The sequence below is a fragment of the Ictalurus furcatus genome, chromosome 7 (genome assembly GCF_023375685.1).
Source record: "Ictalurus furcatus strain D&B chromosome 7, Billie_1.0, whole genome shotgun sequence".
NCBI classification, from domain to species: Eukaryota; Metazoa; Chordata; class Actinopteri; order Siluriformes; family Ictaluridae; genus Ictalurus; species Ictalurus furcatus.
The window spans coordinates 16,176,032-16,199,243 of NC_071261.1; the positions used below are offsets into that span (position 1 = coordinate 16,176,032).

The 23,212-nt window shown below is 39.2% G+C and overlaps 1 protein-coding gene across 2 annotated transcripts in view; it reads left to right on the top strand.

Moving 5' to 3' along the window:
* The window catches only part of LOC128609962 (protein phosphatase 3 catalytic subunit alpha), a 100,827-nt gene extending 78,340 nt beyond the window's left edge, over window positions 1-22,487 (top strand). Inside the window, exons 7-14 of one of the 2 annotated variants that reach the window (XM_053628921.1) lie at window positions 3,502-3,579; window positions 4,179-4,273; window positions 9,069-9,194; window positions 9,618-9,689; window positions 11,471-11,497; window positions 13,975-14,059; window positions 14,137-14,234; window positions 21,416-22,487. In XM_053628921.1, the coding sequence (XP_053484896.1) occupies window positions 3,502-3,579; window positions 4,179-4,273; window positions 9,069-9,194; window positions 9,618-9,689; window positions 11,471-11,497; window positions 13,975-14,059; window positions 14,137-14,234; window positions 21,416-21,612 (778 nt within the window). In that variant the 3' untranslated portion in view covers window positions 21,613-22,487. The remainder of the gene's footprint in view (window positions 1-3,501; window positions 3,580-4,178; window positions 4,274-9,068; window positions 9,195-9,617; window positions 9,690-11,470; window positions 11,498-13,974; window positions 14,060-14,136; window positions 14,235-21,415) is intronic. The other variant, XM_053628922.1, reaches the window with a different exon arrangement.
* The last annotated feature ends 725 nt before the right edge of the window (window positions 22,488-23,212 follow it).

Here is a 23,212-nt window from a genome sequence, read left to right on the forward strand (position 1 = left end):
TAAAACTGTGGCAGAACTTGGGAAAAGATGGAGGTATTACACACCGCATGAGTTCGGCTGCTGCAGAAACACAAGCTGTTTTTATATATAGTCTGTTTAGGCTCGAGCTCTGAGCTTGGGGATATTTTTGTTATATGCATTGATTTTTCATAGTGTATGCATGTTAAAATTTCCCCTCGTTTCTGAAGAAGTTGCATATTCTTAAATTTTCACAAAGGGAAAGAATATATGAATTGCATTAATGTATTTTTTCCATCAGTAAGCCCTGATTGGTGGCACCGATGACCTGATGTATGATTTATGCTGTTTTGGCTTTGACTAGAAAATGTCATATGCCTGCTTGCTGGAAAATCGAATTAGATTGACATTGTTAAATTGGTTATCAGAAAACCATGCCAGAAGGCCACGCGAACCCCAGCAATGACGACTTATCTTTATGATAAAGTATGTAACGTGTAGTATGTGCCACTGAGGGACAAGCTTATAAGATGTTTTAAATCCCTATGAAATTGCAAAGGAAAAGCAAGTGAATGCATGTGGAAAATCCATCAATACAGATGAATCCTCAGACAGGTGGAGTATAAGAGGAAAGTACTGCATTTCAATTTGTAGTCCTAAGCAGCTGCTGCATTTGCATCTCTCACTCGCTCTCTCTCACACACACAAATATTGTCTCTTACTGTACCTATATATCTCTCTCACACACACACACACTGCCTCTTTGCCTTTTTCTCAGGCAGTAGGATGTAATTGAAAGCATACAGCGTAGCTGTAGCTTTACGAGTCCACACCAGAGCAGCAGGCCTGTTCTGACTCCTCTCAACACTCCCAGGGACAAACATCCTGTCTCATCCCACCACGAGTCCTCGTAACTTTTACACACATAACCAGCCGTGTAATTACTCCCTACTCAAATTTGCACCTGACATGTAGTACAGGGAGGGTTGGCTGTTGATCTGGTCGGTATTTTTCTTAAGGTATGGGTTTTGTCTAAACGATTATACCAGAATGAACTAGCACACTTTTTACATGAGAAGACAAATTCTCACATTTAATCAACACACCATGCAATGTCTTTCGGCTAAACAACATGAAAAAAAAATAGAAAGCGCTTTTCTGTTGCAAGATCCACTCTGGTTGTATTTGAAAATGAACACAACACAACATCCTTCATCACCTGGAAAGCCCTTGTGTTGTCTCCATTTTCAAGACTCTTCATTTGCCTACTCTCACCTCCATTGCTCAGACAGCAATCGGATTCATGGGAAAAACATCATCAAAACGTTTCCGTATTAACGTGGAAAGCTAATGACTGTAGCGCATGCTCTGGCTGGACTGAAGGCTACTGTCAAAAAGATCATTAGCATAAGTATACAAGGAATAAAACAACAGGGTGTGCTGTTCTAGGAAACTAATCAATGACTGGGTGGTGTGATGCAGCGTAATGCAAAATGGATTTACAGAAGCTTGATGATTTTCGTTTAATACAGCACATCCTGAAGTGTTTTATTCCTCTTATACTACAACAGTTTGATAGTTATTACAGTTTTAATTGCTTAAAGTAGAACACCTTCATTCATAGTTACATTTAATGTTGTAGAAAGTTCTCAAAACAAGTTGGTTTCTATTACATTAAAGAAGCAATAAATAGTCAGTCCCCTCATCAGCCTCTGTTTTCTCTCTTGAAGTTTAAAATAAGACCAAAAAAAGGGTCATGTTATCATGAACGAGAGCACTGATTTGCCTTTTAGTTGGAACTACTGTGATAACCGCTGTTCTAGAAAAATAATCGACACCTTCTGACCAATCAGATTTGAGAATTCAGCCGTAATGTGGCATAATCATTTCTACCATCACTCATCACCAGGTATTAGAACAAACTGGGGTGAAAATCAACCAAATAACCAATGTAAATATATTATTGTAAACAATATGGATTGCAATAAAAATGCATTGTTTTATGGTATTAATGGATTTATTCATTAATAAATAGGAAAACACTGGAGCAACAACATGCTCAACGTTGGAGCCGCCATGTTGTGATTGGCTCAGGCGTATTGTTTTTTTTTCCCCCCTTATTTAAAACATTAGCTTAAAAATAGACTTTGTTCACTCGCAGTATGTGTGGCCATCACAAACAACACAAAATGTTTGTTTTTTATTTATATAAAACTAAAACTAGCTATTTATCCTTAACCACTAATGACACTGTTCATTTCATACTACACTGCTGAACAGCAAACCCTCATTTAATGTTGTTTTTAATACTTTTTCAGCATATTCTGCAATAAATTGTATTATAAAAGGGCAATGTAAATATTAAGTTCAGTTTTGTTTTGTTATTTGTCCAGCAGGCAACCAAAGAAAAACAACAATGTCAATAACTATGATTCTTGTGAAACTGAAGGGACATCATATTTTCAGCTGTACTGTTCTATACATCTTTGGCCATTACTAACGATGTAACTGAACTCCGACCCTGTGATGAGTGGTGGAAACGTGGTTAAAAATAAATCTACCTAGCATTCACTAAGTAGAATAAAATATGTTCATGGACACATCTGGTTATTGGGTTGGCTTGGTAAAAAAATTTACACAATTTCCGGGTTTGGAGTTGACTGCAGAGAGGTTCAGTAGCAGCACATCATGGATGCTTTTTCTTTTTCCTTCTAGCCTTAACTCATTTTCCCCTGTTCAGCTACAGCAACTGTGAGAAATGATCCGTGTAATATTTTCTTTATTAGTCTAATGAAATTCCAAATAAGCAAAATGAACTCAAATTAGATGACATGTAGCTTTCGAAGTGTGAAGAGATACCCAAAAGCACATATATATTTCTATCCGGAGTTTTTTAGTTCACAAACGTAGAGGTGCACATAGTGAAGTTTTAATACTGCACTGCCAGTTGGTATTTGTTTTTCCTCTTGGCTTGGCATTATTCTTTAATGAGTTTAAATTTCACCAAACGTTCAGGTAGCGTTAAACCCTTTTTCATGGCTTCCAGCATTTTACCTTGTATAGCCAGGCAACTCATTCCCTCAACAGCGAGTTTTCAGAGTGTATTTGCACAGGCACCGAGCTCCATTTTGTGTTTGTGTAAGATGTTGTTTTAGTTCTGTCAGCTCATTCAGTGGTTGCAGAGTGCCACAGGGTAGATTCATCACCAAAGCCAGTTGTAAACATGGGAAAGTTCCAGCGTGCCCTTTTCTAGTTCGATGATGGCTGCGGTATGGAAAAGTCCAAAAATTCACATCTAGCCTTTCAGGATGGATGACCGAGTTTGCTTTGGCTTCCAGTCTCCAGCATTGATCTCAGGAGTTTCGAGGTTTTCCCCCCGTTGCTCTCAAAAACAAACACATACTGTTTTAATGCAAAATTTCCTTCCTTGATGGTCACTATGAGACAGTTGAGTATGTACCGTGTTGAACTGCTCCAATATTTTTGTATTGCTGAAACCCAATTCAGTGATGTTCTTGATTAAAAATTTTTCTTCTTCTATAGTTATCCTGCCGTGTGCGATTTCCTACAACACAACAACTTATTATCCGTCATCCGGGCCCACGAAGCACAGGACGCTGGGTAATATCTCATCTGAATCACCTCAGACTTTTCTTAGTTTCAGTGTATTTCACACTTCAAGTAATGAGAAGTTTTTGTTCCTAATGGTCCTGCTGTGTTGTGTATCACAAAGATAGTTATTCGTGATATTGCAGTACTGTTGAATAAAGAGAGAGACTGACTAGCAATTTAAATGCAAGCTGTGTATTGGTAAAATATATTTCAGTTGGACGACTTGTGAATAAGTGCATACAATTTACTCCCACTAAATTTTAAATGAGCTCAGTCACTGTCAGAAATTTTGCTTACTCACTACAACTCGAATGAGACTGCCCTGCTTGTGCTTTAGTCAGTTCATTTGAGCTCTTTGTACAGCAGGAGTTTTATTGATTATTGCAGAGTTATTGTCTGAGTAGTTTGGACTCCTCTTGGTCGCGCAGTCTAAAAGATTAGAGCAGTGCGGAGTCAAGAAGTAAACGAAACCCCACCGGCTGAATCCAGCAGGACCTGTTGAGAATATAGAAGAAGCCATAATTCACAACTGAAGCAGTGTTGATTAACGATTATGGCTTCTGTAACCAGAATGATGATAATTACTTGAGAGCTTTCTTCTTTGTCAGGTATCGCATGTACAGAAAGAGTCAGACTACAGGCTTCCCCTCGCTCATCACCATCTTCTCAGCCCCCAACTACTTAGATGTCTACAATAATAAAGGTAAGTGTTGTGGACAACAGACGTGTGTGTGTGTGTGTGTGTGTGTGTGTGTGTGTGTGTGTGTGTGCGTGTGTGTGCGCGCGTTGGCACTAGTCTACAGTTGGCATGCTGTGGTCCTGCTGAGCTGCAAGATGGACAGACCCCACTCAGTTAGTCAGCACTTTTACATTAAATAGAAAAGAAAGTGAGTGGGTGTTTGGTCATTTTACCCATGCTGCACTTTTTTTTTCTTCTTCTGGCAAATGAAAACGTGAGGATGGATCAATCATTGCTGAGTTCACCCCCACACCCCCCCCCCCCCACCCCCACCCCCCCGGGCTAATGTAACTACTGTAATTGTGTTCAGGGTTTGCAGGGCTGTGCGTGCATGTGCACGCGTGTGTGAGAGAGAGAGAGCTATTCATCACTGATTTCAGGTTGTGTGTTAGTTTTTCCTCTAACATTAAAGGAAACCTGACATATTAGACTAACAGGTAAATGGTAAACTGCTAGTGAACTGCACAGAACTTGTTTTTTCATGGAACGAAGACCTTTAAACGCACCTGGTTATTCTTAGCTTCTGTAGTTATTTGCCTTGCTGCTCACTAATCTTTCTCCAGCTTTAATATTTAATCCAAGCTTTGCCATGGCAAAGGTAATGAGCTTAAAATATTTGTGCTTTGCATTGCAGAGAGGAAAGAAAGCAATTATTACCTCCAGGTTTAGTAGCTGGATGTGAATAATTGAATTTCATCATGAATTGAAGTGACCGCTGTAATGCTATGGCACTATAGAGTGTTTGACAGCCTTTGTTGGTTAAGAGAATTGCTTTATGCATTGCTAGACAAGCTAATCTCAGAGGAACAGTTTGTACTGTACTAGACGGTCTCTGGTGGCAATATGCTATATGGCTAAATGTATGTGGACACCTGACCAATCACACCCATATGTGCTTGCTGAACCTCCCATTTCCAGATTTAACCCACCTTTGCTGTTATAATAACCTCCACTCTTCTGGGAAAGCTTTCCACTAGATTTTGGAGAGTGGTTATGGGGATTTGTTTACTCATCCACAAGAGCATTAGTGAGGTCAGGCACTGATGTGAGGTGATGAGGTCTGGGGTGCAGTCAGCTTTCCAATTTATCCCAAAGGTGTTCAGTGGGATTGAGGTCAGGGCTCAGTGCAGGACGCTCGAGTTCTTCCACACCAACATTGACAAACCATGTCTTCATGGAGCTCGCTTTGTGCACAGAGGCATCATCATGCTGGAACAGGCCTCTTAGTTCCAGTGAAGGGAAAATGTAACATATTGTAACAGCATACAAAGACATCCTATGCAACTGTTTGCTTCCAACTTTGTGGCAACAGTTTGGGGAAGAACCACATATGGGTGTGATGGTCAGGCATCCATATACTTTTGGCCATATAGTGCAAATACTTGGAACAGCCTTAAAAACTGTCAGGAGGTCGTAACATGATTGAGGTTTGGTAGGAATTCCAGTGAAGGGAAATACACAGACATTCTAGACTTTCTAGGGCATTGGTGGCTCAACAGTTAAGGCTCTTGGTTACTCATCAGAAGGTCTGAGGTTCAAGCCAAGCTGCCACTGCTGGGCCCTTCAGCAAGGTCCTTAACCCTCTCTGCTCCAGTGGTGCTGTATCATGGCTGACCCTGCACTCTGACCCCAACTTCTTAACAAGCTGGGACATGTGAAGAAGCGAATTTCACTGCGACTGCACTGTAATATAAATGTGACAAAAAAAAACTTCTAGACAATTGTGTGGGTAAGGCTCACATATGGGTGTAATGGTCAGGTGTCCACATACTTTTGGCCATATAGTGTAACTTTAGAAATATAGTTTAAATTACACGTGTCTGACCAAATTGCTCTGAATTCATTGAAGGAATGGCATTGTTATCTAGTGTAAATATAATTCTAATTCAATATAAATGAAAAATGTGAAATTAACTCGCCTAAATCTCACGTTTTGTTGAGTAGGTCTAACCGGTGTTTTTTTTTGGGGGGGGGGGGGGGGGGCGGGTTCGTCACAGTAGAACTATGGTGGCAGGAAGCAGTGTGTTCACTTTACGCATGCATAGTACACCTCACTTTTTCTTCCAGCACCATAGCCACCCCTGATTTTGCATCAGTCTAGCTCTTAACGATAGCCTGTTGCTGCAGTGTGTTTAATTTACATTATAGCTACATTAGCACATTATAGCAGGGAGGTGTTTGTTTTTGTGGGCCGACAGCACAAAGACCCAAAAATGAGCTGCCGTTATTAAGCAGTTGAGACCAGAGGTGTGTCGTGTGTCAGCAATGCAGCAACGATTTCAGTGAGCTATTCTCCCTTTACGCATAACACCATGCACCATAACGACCTCCGCACGTTCATTTAAAGCTGGATCAAGCAGACAGTGGGCAGGGGGTAGACAGATGCATGGGAGATTGATCCTCTCTGCTCACAGTGAAGTCAGAGTCATGGCCTGTGTCAAGATTGATAGCCACAGAGCGCTGCTGTAAATCCAGCAGTGAGAGTGGGAAGGTGTGCCCGCACTATTCATCACTCTCCTGGGTTTCCAGACTGACTCTCCAGCTGTCTGTCAGGCTGTAGCTCCATCTGCGTGAAACGAGTCAATAAGGGAACCCGTGACAAAGCACAGGAAATCCTACGAGAAAGACAAAGAGCGGTAGTGCTGGTTAGTCTTATGAAGCTAATGAATGCCTAACCAGTGTTTTATTCTCTGAGCAAAGGAGAGTGTAGCAGGCCTCAGCAGGGGTAATGGCCACAGTCTCTGCCAGCATGCTGAGCTCGTTCCAAGCATTGATTAAAGCACTGAGGGTTCCTCCATCTGTCAGTGGCACAACAGTTGGGGATTCCAGATAAGACATGCCTGGAATACTGATCCGCAGTCAGGCTTTGCCTTGAGCAGCACGAATGCACAGGCGGGGTTAGATGATTCAGGAACGGTGGCTCGTCGTCGTCTTAGGAATCTGTTCATGGAGGAATAATGGAGGGGTTCCTAATTATGTTTTTCTTTAATAGTGGATAATTGGTTCATTTCTGATTCCCTGATTTCTTCCCATATACCACACATCATTCCAGCAGGAGCCATGTTACCTCCTGAAGCACAGTCTGTTTACCTGAAGCGTAGCAGGTCATGGGGTCATCCTGTGGTTCCTGTACAGACTGGCGTTCTCGAGTGGAAGGTTTTGGAATGGCCACGTCACTTATGATGACTCTGTCTCCTGGAATGAGGGAGGGGGGAGAGATGGAGAGAAAGAGAGAGAGCACAGCAGATTCTCTCCATGGCCACAGTGCTCTGTTTCTCCTTTACACTCCCATGCTGTTTAGCTTTGACTCCAAGTTTATTGCGTTTACTGTTATTTGAGGGATATCAATGGTCTCAGTGTGACTTGGAATGTAATAACTTGGTTGTTTGAGAGTTCACAGCTATGAATTATGATAACTTTAATAAAAACAGCTTCTTGAAACAGGCTAGATAATTTAGTATTTCCCTTGTGAAAACATATTTTTCATCTGTATTTATTTTCATTTCTTCATTATTCATAATTAAAATAGACTAACATTACCTTTTTTATTCCCATGAGTCATTGTAATACTTTTTTTAAAAAAATATTTGTCTACATGTTCATAATATCTATGCAAATCTCAATAATTCCTAAAGTATAATCTCTAATATTACATTGTTCTTTAAATTAAGCACTTTAGTGGACACAGGAGCCACCTTGTGGTTGTGCCTGGAAATGCATCTCAAATCAAATCATAACCTTTGAACCTATTTTTACTTAATCTGTGACATGATCTAGACCATATCGTAAATGATTGTCCTATATAAATGATCATTTATGAATTAGGAAGTGTAACAGGTATAACACAATATTTTATGCATTGCCCAACTCAAACAAAGTAGTAGGTTAAGTAGAGACATGCTCTTGGGTCTTTAAGTCTGGCTTGCAGTTGACAGCTGGCCTGCTCTCTGCTCCACATGACAGCGTGCTATTCTCACTCGGGAGCGAGACTCCGGTCCGGGAAAGTCCCTCTCTGCGAGTTCAAGCGCAGTGTCCGCTTTCAGTATGTGAGGCACACAAGCAGGAGTCACCATGCTTACTCTAATGCCGATAGCACACAGAAAGTGACCTTGAGCCACACAGATAAGATTTCAAAAAGATGGCTGTGATTTGCATGTCCACCACTCATTTAAAGGCTTGAATGCTCAAAGCAGAGATCATACTGGCTGTGGGACACTCTGAAGGGTAACACTTTACATTAAGGTTGCCTTAACTCATATTCACTGCATCACTGCAACATTTATAAGCAATTAACTAAATAACATTAATAATTTCTAAGTGATATTAGGAAGAAACAATTATAAAAAAACATCTTTGTCATTTATTGGGTTAATCTCACACTGAAATCCTTACCTTTAATTGAAGTAAAGGGGGGGAAAAGTAATTCCCTTAGGCATTACGTTTGTCAGATGCATTTTTATATAATTATTTTTATTTAATTTTTTTTTTTTTTTAAATTTTGTAAAATGATTTTGACCATATTTACCAAGGGTGCCAATAATTCTGGAGCTTATTGTAATTTATGTTAGCTTGTTTGTTCAATGAAGAACAACTGTCTGCATTAACTAATGTTAATCTCAACACATTGCTTTGCATGTGTTTGTCAACTCTATAAAGATAACTGTGTGTGCGTATTCCTCCATAAGAGAGAGTGTGAGAGCTGCTGAATGTCTAAATGTCCAAATCTTCCCCTCACTTTTCTTGCTCTCCATGCGTTTAGCTGCTGTGCTGAAATACGAGAATAACGTCATGAACATTCGGCAGTTTAACTGTTCTCCTCACCCCTACTGGCTGCCCAACTTCATGGATGTCTTCACCTGGTCCTTGCCCTTCGTTGGGGAGAAAGGTACGTTTTGAATAGAACTCCCCTGAATACGCACACATTTATGCATTCATGCAGTAATGAGCTGTGTTGTAGGGGAATTTTTTGTTTGTTTGTTTGTTTTTATTTTTGGATAAACGATGTAATTACGGATGTTGTCAGTACTTTTCTAACACTGACAGTGTTGTTGCTAACTGATTTAAATCAGAAATCTGTTTTTGTATGGATTGTTTTATTCTTCCTTTTCAGTGGTAACTATTTTTATTTCACATTCAATAACATTATAATCAAAACAGTGGAGCATGATACTGCGCATCATGGAATGTCTTCAAGCATCATCGTATACTATTTTTATCATGTCGCCCACTGCTGTATGGTAGAACGTTCCAGAAAACAGCAATGGCATGATCTGTGTCTCTCACTTTCTCTCTGTGTTCCTGCCCCCAGTCACTGAGATGCTGGTAAATGTTCTGAGCATCTGCTCCAATGATGAACTGACTACAGATGAGGAGATTGATGGTAAGAAATTTACAGCTGACACATGCGAATGCACACGCATGCACTTACACAGAAGGGGCTTGGGGTTTAGTTTCTCAGATTCCCAACAGGAGATGCCACTAGACCAGAGCCACAGTCTTGAGTATTCCGTACATGTGGCTGTTTTCAGATCTCTAACACAACATGTCTGAGTTAACCACAGAGCCAGGCGAGGGTTTTAGCCTAACTGTGGTTCAAAGCGTCTCAGCTTGTAAGAACACATGCACACAGAACACATGCGGCGAATATGGACGCTGTAGTAGGGCAAAGCTCTCTGCATTATAAAAAGTCCTGTAAAGCTAACTTCATTTCCCTGCTGCTACGCAATCGGCAGCTGCTCGGAGTTAGTATAACCGGAAAATGCAGCCGTTCAAAAGCTTTTCCACGTGCGTGTTTATAGTGGACCTGTGAAGCTTGCACAACCAGTAAAACCCCATTTTCTCAAAACGATGACAATCAATTTAGGCATAAAATCTGTTGCAAGTATGTGAAGGCAGGTAACAGTGTTAAGATTTCCAGATTAGAGGATGAGAGAAAGTGTAAGGTTTATTTAGCTGCCCTTTTACATTTTGGGATTTACAAGCAGTGTATAATAGAAAAGTGCAAGAGGCTGATGTATATAGGGTCTTTCTGCATAGCTCATAGTAGTTTGGCTTCATCATTGTGATTTACTGCAAAATATAAGCATTCATGTTGACGACTAAAGGGATGTATGCACACTGTTGAGTCATAAACCCACTACATCTAAAGCACCAGCTGCTTCTGCCCCTCGAAACAGGAAAGGATAAACAAAATGCACCTTCTCTGCACTATGGGATGTCTAGCAGTCCAGATGTGTTATTTCCCTGCACTAAAATCCTCAGCATCTCCCAAGCAGCATCACATTTGTGTTCACTGAACTCCTCGAGTCACATTTCATTTTAAGGAAAATGTCATGAGCTCTGAGGAATATGCTAGGCCTCAAGGCTTGATTTACATAACAGACATTAACTTGCTAAAGCTGAACCTTTATATTTTATCAAAAGGAAAGAGGAATATCTTTGCTTTCAGGCATGCAAGCCCCATCGAGTTCACACTCGTTTTACACGAACGTCTCGTCATTTGCTCGCTGTTCCTCCTCCTGTCAGACTTGGCTTAATATTTATTAGTCTGGTTCTGAGATTCTTTTTTTCTTTAAGATTTGAAAATCTTCCTCTTAAATGGTTTACTCTTTGTTCTTCTTTCTTAATCATTGCTTTTTCATCCTCCTTTCTCACCCTACTGTTTGCAGTACGAAACCCTTACTGTTTTCGTAGGTGACTTCACTTCCCCTTCAGCTTTATTTAACCAGCTTCTTTTCTGCCCCCAAACACCCCCCACCCACCTCAGCCACTGTGTCAGGCATTTACTTTCTTTTGCTCCATAGGTGTGGCTTCCTCCCTCTCTTTTCTTCTCTCGCACTTTATCTTGCTCTATCTTTCTCTCTCTCTCTCTCTCTCTCTCTCTCTCTCTCTCTCTCTCTCTCTCTCTCTCTCCCTCCTTATTTCTTCCTTACTCTTTTGCTGTCTCCCTCACTCACTCTTGTCTGTCTTTATACTTCTCTCTTATGGTCTCTTTGCTTCTCTCTTTCTCTTGCTCACTCTCTCTCTCTCCCTCTCTCTCTCTCTCTCTCTCTCTCTCTCTCTCTCTCTCTCTTGCGTGTTCTCTCCCTCTTGCATTCCACAGCCATCCACTGATCATTCTTCTGTTCTTTTTCTGTTCTCTTCTGGGGTGTTCTTGAGAAGGACAGCTAATATATGCCCCAAAGAAAGGTACAGCCTCCCACATGCCTTGCCGTGTGCACAGTGCTGCCTTGCTTATTGTTTGTACCTTTTGCTAACGGGTTGCATAACACCAAGTTTAGGCTATTTATTTATTTATTTATTTATTTTTAAAATAATTGTAGGGATTCATACTAATATTATCTTTAATGTCCACTTAAATTAGCTCATTACCTGCTTTAGATTATTATGTAAGGATGAAAATGTTTGGTGTGTGGATTGCCTGCAGTGATTGCTCACATTGTTGGTGTAGATGGGCTTGTAGGATAATTATAATGCAGTTGATTTTAAAATTAGTGTTCATCAAAAATTTTGAGCCAAGAAGTGCATATAAGTTGCCATATTCTTGTCTTATATTGTAGACGTTACCTGATTCTTCTTAGTAAGGACTGTTTCTGAAAAGTGCAGGCTAATAAATAGTCAGTAAAGTCATTTTAACACTCTATTCCACAGTCTCAACACAAGACAATTACAATTATTGGTAACATTTGTAGATTAATGTTTGCATACATTTCCAGAAACAGCAGTTATTAAGGAAAGTATGGGATAATAGTACAGTATAACTCTAAATAAAGAACTAAATAGGCAATTGGTTCATCTTCAGTAATGCAGCATTTCACTAAAGCTTTGACTCTGAATTTCCAACCTCCTGCTAGGAAAAACCAAATAAATGTGGAATTCCTACTCAGAAATTTGAGAAGGTCTCCTCAACCCAGAGTGAAGCAAGTGACATCAAGTCAATATCAGTAGTAAACATAGTAGATATATTAGGTTGTTAAATCTGTAATATTGACTATACAGTTCACTGTTTTGATCAGTCATCAGATTTGATCTGCTAGATTGTTACTAACAAAAGACAAGCATGGAGACATCCCCATGTTGCTTCCCCACTGTGTAGCTCAAACACACAACTTCTTATACAGAACGCACTTCTGAGTCAAGTTGAACGCAGAATAAGCACTCTGTCCTGGTCAGGGTCATGGTACCAGGGAACACTGGGCCACAAGGAGGGAACACATCCTTGATGGGATGCTAATCCATGTCAGGGCACCATGCGCACATATTCACACCTAAGGACAATTTAGAGGAGCCTCATGTGTTTAGGAGAAAACCAGAGAATCCACATGGAGAGCATGCAAAACTCTGCACTTTCAGTAACCAGAGCTCAGAATCAAACAGGAGGCCCTAGAGCTATGATGAATCCATGTAATAAGTTCTTAATGTTCCCTCTTCACTACTGTATTCACTACTTCGCTACACACTTAACTACGAATTAATGTCTAATATGGGACCCTTCTCCCTGCAGTGTTACCAAATAATATCTTGTAAATACTATGCATATCATAAATCCTATATTCCTACCAAACCTCAATCATGTTACGACCTCCTGACAGTTTTTAAGGCTGTTCCAAGTATTTGCACTATATGGCCAAAAGTATATGGATGCCTGACCATCACACCCATATGTGGTTCTTCCCCAAACTGTTGCCACAAAGTTGGAAGCAAACAGTTGCATAGGATGTCTTTGTATGCTGTTACAATATGTTACATTTTCCCTTCACTGGAACTAAGAGGCCTGTTCCAGCATGATGATGCCTCTGTGCACAAAGCGAGCTCCATGAAGACATGGTTTGTCAATGTTGGTGTGGAAGAACTCGAGTGTCCTGCACAGAGCCCTGACCTCAATTCCACTGAACACCTTTGGGATAAATTGGAAAGCTGACTGCACCCCAGACCTCATCACCTCACATCAGTGCCTGACCTCACTAATGCTCTTGTGGATGAGTAAACAAATCCCCATAACCACTCTCCAAAATCTAGTGGAAAGCTTTCCCAGAAGAGTGGAGGTTATTATAACAGCAAAGGTGGGTTAAATCTGGAAATGGGAGGTTCTATAGTCAGGTGTCTACAAACTTTTGGCCATATAGTGTATATAGTAACGGTTTTAACAAGCTTGGGTTTAATGGAAAATCTGATTTAGCAACAGTTGTAGTAGTTGTGTGCAGCAACCCTTTCCACAGCTCCCAATAAAGCTAGCATCTTGATTAAAACAGTGTGAATAATAATGTGTGTTTGAATCTGTGAGTAGCTTCACTGTAACCCTGATTACAGAAATCAGTAGTAAGCTAACCGAATGCTTAGCACATTCATATTCTGAAGTCTAGAAGCATAGGATGCTGAAGGGGACTAGTTTATTGATCCGACTTGCCTTTACCAGGACAGCAAATTCGTCGCACTGCCTTGAATTAAGCTTTTTATTGGTTTGGGTAGTTGCACCTTAGGACTCGATTTAGTTAATGCAGCTGTTTGTCTTTTTTGACATTAGGGAAAAAATGAACATATTAAATCTTTAAACGGTTTTAGATAGTTGAGATAGTTCCATGGTTGTAGTATGAGATGATTTGGCAAAAAAAAAAAAAAAGCTGCTGGAGATTGACTTTTCTGTGCGTTTTTGTGCATGTGTGTAGGTGCTACAGCCTCTGCACGCAAAGAAGTGATCCGAAATAAGATTCGTGCCATTGGGAAGATGGCTAGAGTATTCTCAGTGCTACGGTAAGATACGGTGTTTGTGTGTATGTATGTGAATGTGTGCGTGTGTACATGTGTGTAATGTTGTGTCTGTATTTCAGAGAGGAGAGCGAGAGTGTTCTGACTCTGAAAGGTCTCACTCCGACTGGCATGCTACCCAGCGGTGTTCTCTCGGGAGGCAGAGAGAAACTCCAGAATGGTAAGACATACACACACTTATACATACCTCACGTTGAGGGCAATTCCACTGTCACACTCTTTATAGCACTTACAGTACTGTGCAAAAGTTTTAGGCACCCTATTTTTTTTTTAGTACAAACTTTGTTATAGATTTTTATTTTATGATTTCTACATTATCGAGTCAGTACAAAAACATGTCAGATTTCCAAACATTAGTTTTGCAGCTCAAAATTAAATGTTACAGAAAAATGTTTGTTTGTCAGTAAAGAAAGCAACATATTATATAAGACACTTTTCAGACAAAAAAACATAATGAAGGCTGTTGGGTTTTGCTGCAAAAATAAGAAGCAAGTGTGACAGTCAAGTCTCCAGAAGAACCGTGTCTGGTTCTGCAAGATGCTCAATAACACTTACAGCTCAGTTCCTTATAAAACTACACTTATTCTACCTGAAACTACTAATACATTTTTTAAAGCAAATGGTTATCACACCAAATATCGACTTTGTTTCAATTATTTCTGTTTACTGCTCTTTATAGTATTATTTTAATGTAGACGCATTTAATTTCATTCTGTTTGAAGGCATCTTTGTCGTATAGCATTTCTTAGCATGTGCTAAGAGAGAATAGCCAAGACTATTGCACAGTACTGTGTAACATTTTCTTATTTGTGAACACCTCAGAATAAGCCTTAACAATTAATCATATTTGTATTATGATGGTTTGTTTTTTTTTTTGTTTTTTTGCTTCCTCAGAAAATGAACATTATTGATTGTAGTATTTGTGAATTTTGCTGAAGTTGCCCTTTGCAAATGGCAGTAGTTTCAGGATAAGTAGTACATCTAGTATAGAATAGCTATTACTGTGTTTTTTTTTTTGTTTTTGTTTGTTTTTTTGTGAAATGAATGAACACCACTGCCAATCCAGGTTGTGTAGGTCAGCTGATCTTTATCGCCAGTTCCAACTAACCTAGTTTACCTTCACTAGCTCTTTTCTAGCTCTCTGCCTTTTTGGATATATTGATTGATAAATGGATGGATAGATGAATGTATAGATGTACTTTATCGATCCCTCAGTGAGTAACTGATGAGTGCAGGACATTAAGTACACAGAATTAATACACTTAAGTACACATACGCACGGTGCAATGTCTTCCATGCACAAACAAAGAATAACTTGTAGTTTAGATAGTCGCATTTTTAAAGTATTTTTCCTAACACCATGCTAACATTGGGTCTAGTCAGTGTTCATTCATCTACATGCTTTCAAAATCTAATTAAGGTGATATGCTGCATATAAAATAAATCTCCACTCAGTTAATGGATTATGACTAAAAAGAAATCTGCTTCAAAGATCTGTACATTTTACAGAATATAGCCTTATACTGTACAATGTGACCGAAAAGTATGTTTAGTGTAAATTTAATGCAATAGAGTCCAGTATACCTATTTGTCCCTGAATTGGCTGAATATTTGTGATTTATCATTTCAGCCACCATCCCATCAGCCTATAACAGATTATTTCAACACTGAAATATGTGCTAGCATAAAACAGGTCATATCAGGTTCTGTTCAAAGGGAGAAGCTGGGAACTACAGAAAAGAAGCACCTCCCATAGCTGAATCCTAGCACCTTTCCTCAAACTCATTTTCCAATTGTGCTGATTACAATTTCGCCTGGGGAAAAAAAAAATGCAAAAATAGCACAAAGATCCATATGATAGCCATGAAATAATATGAGGTAGAGACAATATTTAAGAAAGTTCTGTAATTTGACCCGAAACAAGTGAAAAGGTAGACTTCCAATTAATATGATGACTATCGACAAACTATCTACTTTCTCAGATGTTAGTTTAGTTACTTTGATGGCATGGTCTTACATTCTGCTTGTTCTTTAACTGATAGAGGGGGCAACTGAGATTTTCTTTCTCTTCAAAAGCAGTGGAAGCGCAGTCATTTTAATTCACATCTTTACCTGATTTACCTTTACCTTTACCTATCTTGACCTTTACTCAGAAATGTTCAGTTACCCTCTGTCTTTTTTTTTGTTTAGTTTTTTATTCATGGATATGTACAGTTTACACACTGATACACACTCTGTTGTGGTGTTTGGAACAAGAGGTTTTCTGAGTTTCCCATACTCACTGTACTTTCTACTGATCTCTCAAACAATGTCTTTTCTTCTCTCTTTTTCTTCCTGGAAACCGCAGGTATAATGTGTTGTGCAAGCGTCTTTCACACGTTTACATGAAACAAATGCAGAATTCACTGAAATACTCCATATAGTTATCCCTTCTTCATTATAGCACTTAACACATGCTGTATTAAAGCATCTACCTCTACTTTTCTTCATCATAGTGTTACAGCACTTGTGTGGAAATTGCATCTTTTTGAAGTTTGTGGTTCGAAGGCTTGTAACAGGTCTTATAAAGCGTTAATAACGATACTGTAATGGCAGAGAATAGTAACGTGGACGGCACTTTTGAAGTTTCTGAACCACAGATTTGACGCATTTGTGATTTCCAGAGTTGCTGACATTATGATGCGGAACACAATAAAAAGCAGGCAACATTATATTATATGACCAAAAGTTTGCGGACATCTGACCATCACACTCATATGTGATTGTTGAACATCCTATTGTGAAACCATGAGCATTCATTTGGATTTTTTTCCCCCCCCTTCACTGCTGTTACATTCACCACTCTTTTGTAAAGTCGTTCCACTTGATTTTGGAGCAGGGTTCTGTGCCGGACACTCCAGTTCTTCCACTCAAACCTTGGTAAACCATGTCTTCATGGAGCTCACTTTGTGCACAAGAGCATTGGGACATGCTTGGGCTCTTTAGTTCCAGTAAATGGAAATTGTGTGCCTCCAACTTTGTGTCAACAATTTGGGAAAAGAACCACATATGGGTGTGATGTCAGGTGTCCACAATCTTTTGACCGTATAGAGTACCTAAATACACTAAAGGCATTTTAGTGTCCATTTTATATTACAACAAAAATAAGGATAAGTATTCATTCCTAACCCTTTATATATACACCAGCTTGTGTTGCCTTCTGCCTTTACATTTATAGATTTAACCAAATTAGCGTTGCAACGAAACTGTGTTTAAAACATCATAACTGATATCTCTTCACAAACCACAGGCAGGAATTGGATCAACTTTGCTCTCTTACTCGCATGATCTCATGTCCATCACTTGCACTAAATGGGAAGTTTGGTTATATTTAATATAGTGAATGATAATAGGGTTATTCAGTTTCATTCCACTATAGAAGTTTTGACATCTCATCCATTCTGGTTTTGAGTGTGCATTGAACATCGGAGCCGTATTAACAAAAAATCTTACCTTACTGCTTAGAGTTCTCCAAAAGTTATTAATTAAACGGCAGAGTTTTTGCTGAATGAATTTTCATGAAGTATATGCTGGCTCGTTATTGATCTGTTTTCGTTTTCCATGCTGAAGGAAATAATGAATATTCTCTTAGCTAGGGATGTTATGAACTAGGAGGTAGTGTCTTGAATTTCTAGTTGCTACGGCATTTAAAACCGTCGTAATCCTACAAAGACGCATCTCCTGTCTTCAATGCAAACTGATTGCTTTTTCTTGTATAATAACTGCTTGTTGTTGGGCTTGTGTCCACATTGAGCTTGGTAATTAGTAAGCACTTTGCACATTGTGCATGTACACTAGCTTATCCAAAGCCTCCAATCCTCTGAGAACCTCCTTTAAAATGTTGTATGTATCTCGTATATCGTATTGTTAAACTTGGCCAGTAATTGGTTTCAGCTTGGTTTAGGCAGAAGAGAATATGAAAAATACTTCATAGTGTGTCTGCATAATTAAGAAAAACGATGAAAAGCAAATTTCAGTTTGCATTATATATAAATTAACTTATTTCAAGCTATTACAGTGAGTAAAAGAAGGTGCAGTCTTTCCAGACCAGGGAACCGCATAAAAATGCAGAGTGGGGAAAGGCTGTTACTCCTTTGTAAATCTAAATCCAGGGAAAAGTAGGCCAGTTGGGAGCTGCTCTTAGCCTTAAGATCTTTGTGAATACGGCTCTAGTAGTAGTTAATAGTTTTGCTTGAAAATGGAGACATGCAAGAGACAGAGTGAAGACTAATTCCTGCCTCAGCATTAGTAGAAACACAGCTAATTGTGTGCTCTCTGTCCACTGAGACAGCAGAGTGCTTCTACTGCAATGCTGTCTATTCCCTCAGCACCTCTGTCATCTTAGCAGATTGTGTGTATGGTGTTTTCTCTTGATCCTATTCTGTAGATTTTCCAGAGATCGTCACATTTGGCCTTTCTTTCATTTGCCAAGTTTCCATTCTTGTTTTGAACATGTTCATGTTCGTGCACATGAACTTGTGCATAATGTTAACTATCAAAGATAGTTACTTGAAGGTAAGTAGCAACTCCCACTCAGTGCTATCAAAGATGGAGATTTTGTTCAATGACACGTGCTAACAAGTTTCTCGTAATAGAAATTAAAATGTATTTGTGTGTGTGGGGGCAGATATAATCATTTCAGTCATTTAAAAAAAAAAAAAAAATTCTATTATTATTCTTGACTATCCAGTATGTGTTTGGACACAATAGAGCGCTGAACCTGTAACAGCCGTTCTGTGTGTGCATCCAGTGACTTATCACCATTTCATGCTAAACAATGAAAACGTGTTAAAATACAGAGCATTGAGACACATTCATGATCTGAGCAAGCGTCTCTGATTTCTGTGTGCCTCAGTCCCATTTTCCCCAATCATCCATTATCTGTGGTACGAGAATCCCTTTCTAAGCGTCCGTCATTCCACATTTCACTATTCCTCTGAGCCTCTCTTGTTCCTTGTTGCCTTTCTCCTGTAGCATCTCTGTGTTCTCACCTCAGAGTTGCGCACTGTGTGTTAATGCTGTTACATGTACATTTGGCTCTTATTGCTGCTCGTTGACTTTGTTAATAGACAAATTTAACCTGCTCTGCTCACCTCTCTCACTCGTTTTGTAACCCCCCCTTCCCCTTCTTTTCTTCAGCTACTATTGAGGCTATAGAGGCCGATGAAGGTAAATAGGCCAAAGCCCCTTTTCCCCTTTCTGTTGCCTGGCTGCAACAGATAAAGGGGTTCTAATGGGTTCATCTATTGTTACTGTAGCTTGTGTAGAGTGTGTTGGGTGTTTGGGCAAACAGAGTGCTTTTAGTGTTCAGCGAAAATAGAAATAAGAAAAGAAAATACTGAAACAGGCCATGCTTGCTTTAAAGGGGAACTTGATTACAACTGCAGCCACATGTCATGTAGTTTGGAATTGCATACATTTCCATGCGAAATTTCACAGTATATAACAGGGGTTCTCAAACTTTTTGCAGTAAGGGACCAGTTTATCTGTACAATAAATTCTACTAATAAATTCTTAGCCCTGATTTATGAACCCAGTCCAACTATTCAGATATTAAGCTCATTATTGTTTACAATAATGTTTTAGATATTTTTCGGAGAGCGTTTTATTCCTGAACATTCCACCGACAGAACACATCAGGTCCAAGTTATTATTTATAGCCCTACTTGTTTCCATGTTTTTGAGGTTTGGATTAAACCCATTCAGTTTGAGTGTGTTTATTGAATGTGACCAGTCACACCAGCTAATAACTATAATAATTGTAGTAATAATGATAGGTTGTGATTTCCAGCACTGTAACAAACCAAAAAAAAAAAGTCAAATCATCCACCATGGCTATACTTTGAGGACCCCTGGAACCTCTTTGAGAACCATTGGTATATAACTTAATATATTACAAAGAAATTATGAGACTACAGTTACCTAATGTACAGTCTTTACATCCCCTTTAAAACAATGGTACTGATGCAGTTGTGCTTTGTTTTTGCCTAAATTCTGAGTTTTACCAACAGTCTATACCGCAAGAACAACCTCAACTGCGCTCTAAATAGTGGCTTTGGCTGCTATTTATGTTATAACTGTTGATGCTTAAGTATTGTTCTTAGACATAAAGGTGCCCACTGTGCCAGAACTGGTTTTTTTCTTTTATTATTCTTCTATTTTTGAAATACATTTATTTGGCTTTCCCCCCTTGTGGATAGTCCGTGGCTGTGCTGTGTCTGTGTTTCTCTCCTTCACTGCTAATAACCCGTGTTTGTCCTGTGCTATGCAGCAACAGTGAAACGTATCCATTGTACAACATGGCCCAAAGCCCTGATCCAAACGGCAGGCCGAGTCAGAAAGGGAACAACTTAGATTGTTAATCAGCAGTGTTTAATACGTCTCTTCAGTTTGCTGCATGCTTCAAACAGGCATAACGTGGTTAACAAGCAACTTCCCTCAGTATCCATATACTGATCTAGCTCCACCTTTATTTTGTGCACACATTTACTATATTTCTCACATTCTTTTACGTTAACGTTACCTTCCCCGAGCCTCTGTAGTGCTTTTATGGAGTGTGGTGGGAAGTTCAGTTCTTGGTGGCTTGTTTTTTTTTGTTTGTTTTTTTTTATGTCGATTCACACTGGGCAGTGTAAAAATAACGCCAGCCTCTGATAAGCCTAAAGGGAAGTGGCCTTGCGAAACCACTCGTGTTCATGGCCCTCCAGAACTGAGACAGCCTAGCACTGCTCCATTCTGTAATCCAAAAGAAAATGGTAACTAGTGTGCATATCCTGGTATTTCCTTTTACACGTTACATTGATCCAGAAAACTGATTCTCTTGTTTTTTTTTCTTTTTTTTTTCTTCCCCCCCCTACCATTTAGGGAATCATGAGGCATTGTGTATTTACACATCTCATGATGTATCAAATTTGTTTTCAAAAATTGTTTCATCTTATTCAGTTAAAGTATTCTTCAGTGCTAAACAAAGTACAAATAAATAAATAGGGATTTCAATATTTTGGATCAGCCAAAAATATGGATGTGAAGGTTCTCAGTCATCCTGTAAGTCAAGGTCACAGGAAATGTTTTGTTTCAGTATCCTATGTGTAATGTGTGTTAATTAGGTTAATTTGTTCAGATTATATCACAAATCCAGTCACCTTGACTTACTACAACTAGACATAACCATATCGACCAGCAAAATAAAACAATCCGAGAAGTGTGTGCGCGCGTGTGTGTGTGTATGTGATCTTTGCCATGTCCATGCCATGAGAGCATTCCTATTCTAACATTTCTCCTCCATCTTGCTCCCCACTTCAGCCATCAAAGGCTTTTCGCCACAGCACAAGATCACGAGCTTTGAAGAGGCTAAAGGCCTGGACCGCATTAACGAGCGCATGCCACCCCGGCGCGATGCGCTGCCTTGCGACGCCAGCCTCAACTCTCTCAACAAAGCACTGTGCTCCGAAAGCAACGGCACCGAGGCCAAGGCCAGCAGCGGCAGTGCCATCCAGTGATTGTCCCCGCCCACACCCAGCCCATGCTGTCATCAGGCTCCTCCCTCTCTCTCTCCATGCTACAGTCGGACAGACGAGTGCAGGGGGGCGGGCATCGCGAGTCAGAGGGTAGGAGCAGAGGAAGTGAGGATGGAGAGGGAGGTGAAGGGGAGAGCAGAGTTTTCAAACATGATTCAGAGTGACACTCTCTTAGTCTTTCGATATGCCTTTAAAAATATTTTGCTTGTAAAAACCATGAAAAGTTCTTGCGGGTTCACTCTTTTCTGAATGAGTAAGTGTGGGAAGTGTGCTCTCGGTTGTGGATTGAGCAGCGCAGCAGGCAGATATCTTATGTGAAAAGGCCTTTACTCATTTACTGGTTAACAGATTTTTTTTTTTTTCTTCGTGTGTGTAACTTCTTACTAATTATTGTATGTTTACAAAAAAAACAGCACTAAAATGGACAGAGCATAAAGTTTTTAACATGGAAAGGGTGTACAAACTAAATAAGGACTATTTATTGATACCTTTTTTGCTACTCTTATAAACTAGCTCTAAAGTAAATTAGGCAGTCTTAAAAGAATGTTGCAACATTGAAATGCCAAAAATGGAACGTTTTATGGTTTTGTACAGATTATGCTTACCTCAGGTTTCTTTGGTGTGTGTGTGCTTTGATCCTATTTTCTGTATAATGGCTAATTTGCTTGATAGCAAGTACCCGCTTTCTTGGAGTTTAGAACTGGAATTCGCACCTATCATTTGAGAAATATGTTTTGTTTTTTATTCGAGATGGGGAATAGTTCTGTTGTGGCTTGCTGGAACTTCTGTGAGTGTTCAGTTTTCTTTTTAAGTATTGCGAACAAACAAAAAAGTGAAAAAGTGTCTATATATATATATATATATATATATATATATATATATATATATATATATATATATATATATATATATATATATATATAATTAGCACCTATATTCTGAAAAAAAAGACAAAAAATAGAAAGCATCTGCCTATGCATGTTTTATAAGAATTATCAAAGGAAATATGAATGAATTACCTTGGCTGCAGAGGCCGGTTTTGATCTGTAGTGTTGCTTAGTCGATATATACTGGAAATGTATACCGCCATTCTTTACTCTAATGCCAGGATAAAGCTTCAGGCCTTTTGTTATGAAAGCATCAAACTATTTATCATTGGACGAGGAATCAAGGTTTTTACGCCTGTAAGTACACATGTAGTCCGAATTAGCATGTTTAACTGTTATCGTGACATAAGTTTGTGGTTACATGTGGAACTCAAAATGCATGACAGCTGTTAATGTCATACAAGACAGTTAGACTTTTTTTTGTTCTTTTTTTTTGTAAACGTGCCACAGACAAAGTGTAATATTATTATTATTATTATTATTATTATTATTATTATTATTATTATTAGGAACTATGCTTTGTATATCAGTTACCGGTTTGTTACTGCTCAATACTTTAAGAAAATAAAATACTCCATTGTTTTGGTTTTTTTGTTTTGTTTTTTTAAACAAATGCTTAAGTGCCCAAGTAATTCACTACACAACATTAAGACTTGCTTTTGTAATTTAACTTCCAAACTGTTGGCTGATGCAGC